The sequence below is a fragment of the Magnolia sinica genome, chromosome 7 (genome assembly GCF_029962835.1).
Source record: "Magnolia sinica isolate HGM2019 chromosome 7, MsV1, whole genome shotgun sequence".
NCBI classification, from domain to species: Eukaryota; Viridiplantae; Streptophyta; class Magnoliopsida; order Magnoliales; family Magnoliaceae; genus Magnolia; species Magnolia sinica.
The window spans coordinates 7,105,016-7,109,321 of record NC_080579.1 but is presented as its reverse complement, the minus strand read 5'-3'; the positions used below and the strand labels follow the sequence as shown (position 1 = coordinate 7,109,321).

Here is a 4,306-nt window from a genome sequence, read left to right as displayed (position 1 = left end):
CTAGTCTAAATGAACCATGGGCCCACCTGCAAATAGTGATCAGAGAACCACTAACATATCTCTACCAAAATTGCCTCCAATCAGCTATACAGCTGAGGAAATTTCAAAACTGTAACAGAAAGGTTACTGCTTATGAAAATCATGATTTATATCCAATTTTTTTCAATTAATTAATTAATTTTTAATTGTAACTGATTATATCCAACTTTTTAACCAAATGTGGAAAGGCTCTATTTAAAGCAAAGGATTGTTGAGGTTTCAGTGTGGACTGTTTCCGATTCATTTCATTAAATAGGAGGTAGTGTCGTCCCACCCTTTTTCTTTCTTTTTTTTTTTGTTAAAAAAAAAAATTTACGAAAAGAAAAGAAAAAGTGGGAGAGAGATCCTAAGGATGACTATAAAATGCAGAGAGTACATCAATGCTAGCACAACAAAGAAAGCCCATCACCCCAAAAATGGAAGTTCACGTAGTGAGTTCTACAGTCATTCCCCAAGGCTTGCCTCCCACCGAAAATACCAAAATACCCCTCACTGTCTTCGACATGCTGGCAGCAGACATGCATATAGCTGTGTTACACGCCTACATGCAGCCGATGCCGACAAACACTGCCTTGAAAGATGGCTTAAAGAAGGCTGTAGGGCTCTTTCCTACACTAGCGGGCCAGCTCGTAGAAAACGATGATCATTGCCGTCCATATATTTCACTCGGAGACAATGGTGGAGGTGTTCTAGTGGTGGAGACGAATGTGGGATCGGAATTATTAGATATCTTGCCACTTAAGCCGTCGCCAGAGCTGGAGCGGTTTCATCCTCCAATCGACGAGACCCAACACTTACTTCAAATCCAACTCAACCGCTTTTTATGCGGTGGGCTAGTGATTGGCTTAACGGCCCAACATCGAGTGGCTGATGGTAAAGCGATGAGCTCGTTCTTTGTAGCATGGGGGAAGTTGGTTCGTGGGCTCCAAATAGACAGCTTTCCGGTCTATGATCAAACCATGCTAATACCTCGGGACCCACCAAGATGTGATCATGACCATTGGGGGATCGAATTTCAGCCCCTTCCACTACCACCGTCCATTCCTCCTTCTACCTTAAACTCGAACAAAATACGTAACATGCGGGTCCACTACAGTTGGGAGTTCATATCGAAGATAAAAGCTCAAATGCCACGTAAACATTCTACGTTTGAGGTTTTGATGGGCCACCTTTGGAAGAACATAACCAGGGCTCGTGGGCTTGATCCTGATACGCTTACTCAGATCAGGTTGTCCGTAAATGGACGGCCAAGATTGCGACCACCCGCACCATCGGAATACTTCGGCAACATGGTCATCAACGCCTACCCAAGGGCGCGTGTGAAGAAGCTGACTAAAGGGAGCGTCGCTGATGCGGCGCGATTGGTGCATGACGCAGTGGGACGAATCGAGGATGGGTATATCCGGTCGTTGATCGACTTCAGAGCGATCAACAGTGGGGATGTACTGGCGCCCGTTACGGATTTTGAGGAGCCATTTCTGTGTCCTAACCTGGAAGTTGATAGCTGGTTAGGGTTTCCTTTCCATGAAGTGGATTTTGGGGGTGGAGGGAACTTATGTGCTTTTGCTTCTTCGTGGGTCCCAGCGGAACGTGTGGTGATCTTGATGCCTTCGTTGCCTGGGATTGGTGAAGGTGGTGTGGATGTCATGCTCACCCTATTTCAAGACCATGCAAGGCTCTTCAGGGAGATATCCCATTCCTTAGATTAGTTTGTGGGCACCTGGCATACGTGTGAAAGATCCTAGCTGCTCATCAGACTTGCTACACTATGTATATTCCTGGCTTAAAATATCAGGCTAGTCAGATCATCGGATCAGGCGCACATGTGCAAAGTATTTGGACGTCTGAGTGAATTCTTGGATGTGTGGTCTTTGTGATGATCTGATCAGCCCGAATTTTGAGATTGGGGTTTTTTTTTTAACAGTTTGATCATCTACCGGATAAGTGCCTTAGATGATAATCTCGTGTGCTATGTTGTTACGTGTAAGAGGTCAGAGTGCCGAAAGAAATGTGCTTGTTCCAGTTTTTTAGCTTCGGAAAAATGCTATGGTGTGGTTACTTCTTAGATCGAGCAGTCTATTTTTGCACTCTCCACACGTGCTATACATCCAGACGGTTAATCTCCTGGGCCTTACAGTATATGGGGTATCACCCAAGAACCGTACTGGTTGACTCATTGCAGCCATTGGCTAGAGGACTTCCGAGAGTAAAAATTGATAATTAGAGAAGAAGGAAGAAGTTCAACCAATGGTTGATAGTCAACGAGAAAAGTTATTCTAGTTGGTAGTTAGGATCATCCAAAGACCAGCGTGGGAATATGGAAAATCAACCTTAGGGCCAAACAGATGATCGGTCCAGATCTTCAACATGGGTGCCAGGCGTGCAAAATGCTGAGCTGCACACATTCTTAGGTGAGCATCTTTACACACGTGTCATGGGCACAAAAATCTGATCGGTCCACGTGATGCGACGCCTCGTGAAACCTTACTGGCCCAAATTTCTATCGTTAGGTCAGGTCCCTATTGTACAACCTTCATTTCGTCAATGGATTTATTTATTTATTTTTAAGTCATCAAATGGACAGCTTACATAAAATGGATGGCAGATCGTTTAAAATCATATATCAGATGGTTAAGATGACTTGATCTGATTGGTCGGCGAGTGATTCTCAATCCATAACCTGGCTCACAATTTGGATGGTCTGGATTGACTTGATGTATGTCAACTTTCACCATCATTTGGAAAAGGTGGAAAGAAGCACAGAGTAACCTTGCCACATTGGAATATCCAAATTCCGAAAGGTCTCACGGCAGCCTTCTCCTCTACTACCGGCCACGGACGGGGTCATCGATTCTGTCCGTTGTGTGAAAAATGATAAAGAGTGCCCTACAGGCCAAAAGGAGACGTGTAACAGTACAGGCAGCCCACGTGCCAATTGGCAGGATCCAGGCCGTTCATCCGGTCAGCCCCACCTCGTAGACTGTCTCTAAAGAAGAACATGTTGTTTACTTATCTGGATTCCAAGTGACATAATTTGGTTGATTATGGACCGTAACTAGACATTTTTATCTGTCCGTTTCTTTTGTGAGCCACTTTTGTGACCATGTGGCTCAGGTGATGGAACGATCGAGCTGATTTGACTCAGTTTTAAGTTAGTATATGCCACGTGTACCATTTCTACGTGCCAGCGTATCAAGTGTCACACGCAGCTAGAGTATCAACCAACTCCCCATGTGAAAATTCTAATGAAGACCGACTCGACGTTCGAATTATACCATTCGCCACTTAATGAGATGCAAGTGGGACATGGTTCAGTGATCAAGACCATTGATCGAGTGGTCCCCCAGAATGGATGGACCCTAACCCAAAAATCTAATGGATCGGACAATGATAATCTTTCAATTTGTGGACCGGAAGTAGATCCTTAATAACAGAAATATAGAAACAACGGTGAAGGCCCCAGGTTGGAATCTAGGGTCTCTAACTTGGAGATTTATTGAACATGGTACACCCCATCATGTCAGTGGTTCTAATAATTGAAACCACAACCTAATACATATCCTCATCATTTAACTATAGAAGATCAAGTGGCCATCAACTGTGGGGTCCAATAGTTAACCGGTCTAAGTGAACCATGGACCCACCTGCACATAATGAGAGAACTCGGGCACGGTCTGACAGAGTAGCGAGAATACTCACCGTTGAAACCTCAATTGCAAATCTCATCTGAGAGTGCCATACACGTAGTATTAGCTTATTTACAATTTTACTCTCTTTTTTTTTTTTGTTCGAATTTCCATCGTCCGTGATTCACGACTTCACTGTCCAAATATGACGAGATTTAATGGGTGATATTTATTTTTCATCACCTTTCCATCGCTCCAATTTAAGCCTTGATTGCCTATAGATAACCCAAATGTCTTTTTAACGGGCAATACCGCTCTGAGGTCTAAAACAATGTTTTTTTATATATCTAATAGGGAAGTTAGCCAGTAGTCGTGGTATATACCATACGATCTTCAAACTAGGTAGTTTATTATAATATTTAGACAACCCGTTTCGCCGATCCAAATATGATGGATGGTTAGATGACATGTTAAAAATATGAAAACTTGATGGTTAGTACCTTGATCATATATGTAGGTGGGTGTTTGGTCAGTTTTGTAAACGGATGAACACAAGTGGATTATTAGAGTGATCAAGAGGAAGAGCATAGGTACCATTGGATTTGAGTGACTTGTTCACATGTTTCAATTCCTCATATTGT

General features: G+C 43.3%; 1 protein-coding gene across 1 annotated transcript; it reads left to right on the top strand.

Annotated features, from left to right (window-relative positions):
- Nucleotides 1-440: 440 nt before the first annotated feature.
- Nucleotides 441-1,748, top strand: LOC131251984 (putrescine hydroxycinnamoyltransferase 3-like). The gene has a single exon (XM_058252950.1). The coding sequence runs from the start codon at nt 456-458 to the stop codon at nt 1,746-1,748; it is 1,293 nt and encodes a 430-aa protein (XP_058108933.1). The 5' UTR covers nt 441-455.
- The last annotated feature ends 2,558 nt before the right edge of the window (nt 1,749-4,306 follow it).

What these genes read in the sequence shown, in the direction of transcription:
- LOC131251984 (XM_058252950.1), top strand. Translation starts at nt 456, where the DNA reads ATGGAAGTTCACGTAGTGAGTTCTACAGTCATTCCCCAAGGCTTGCCT.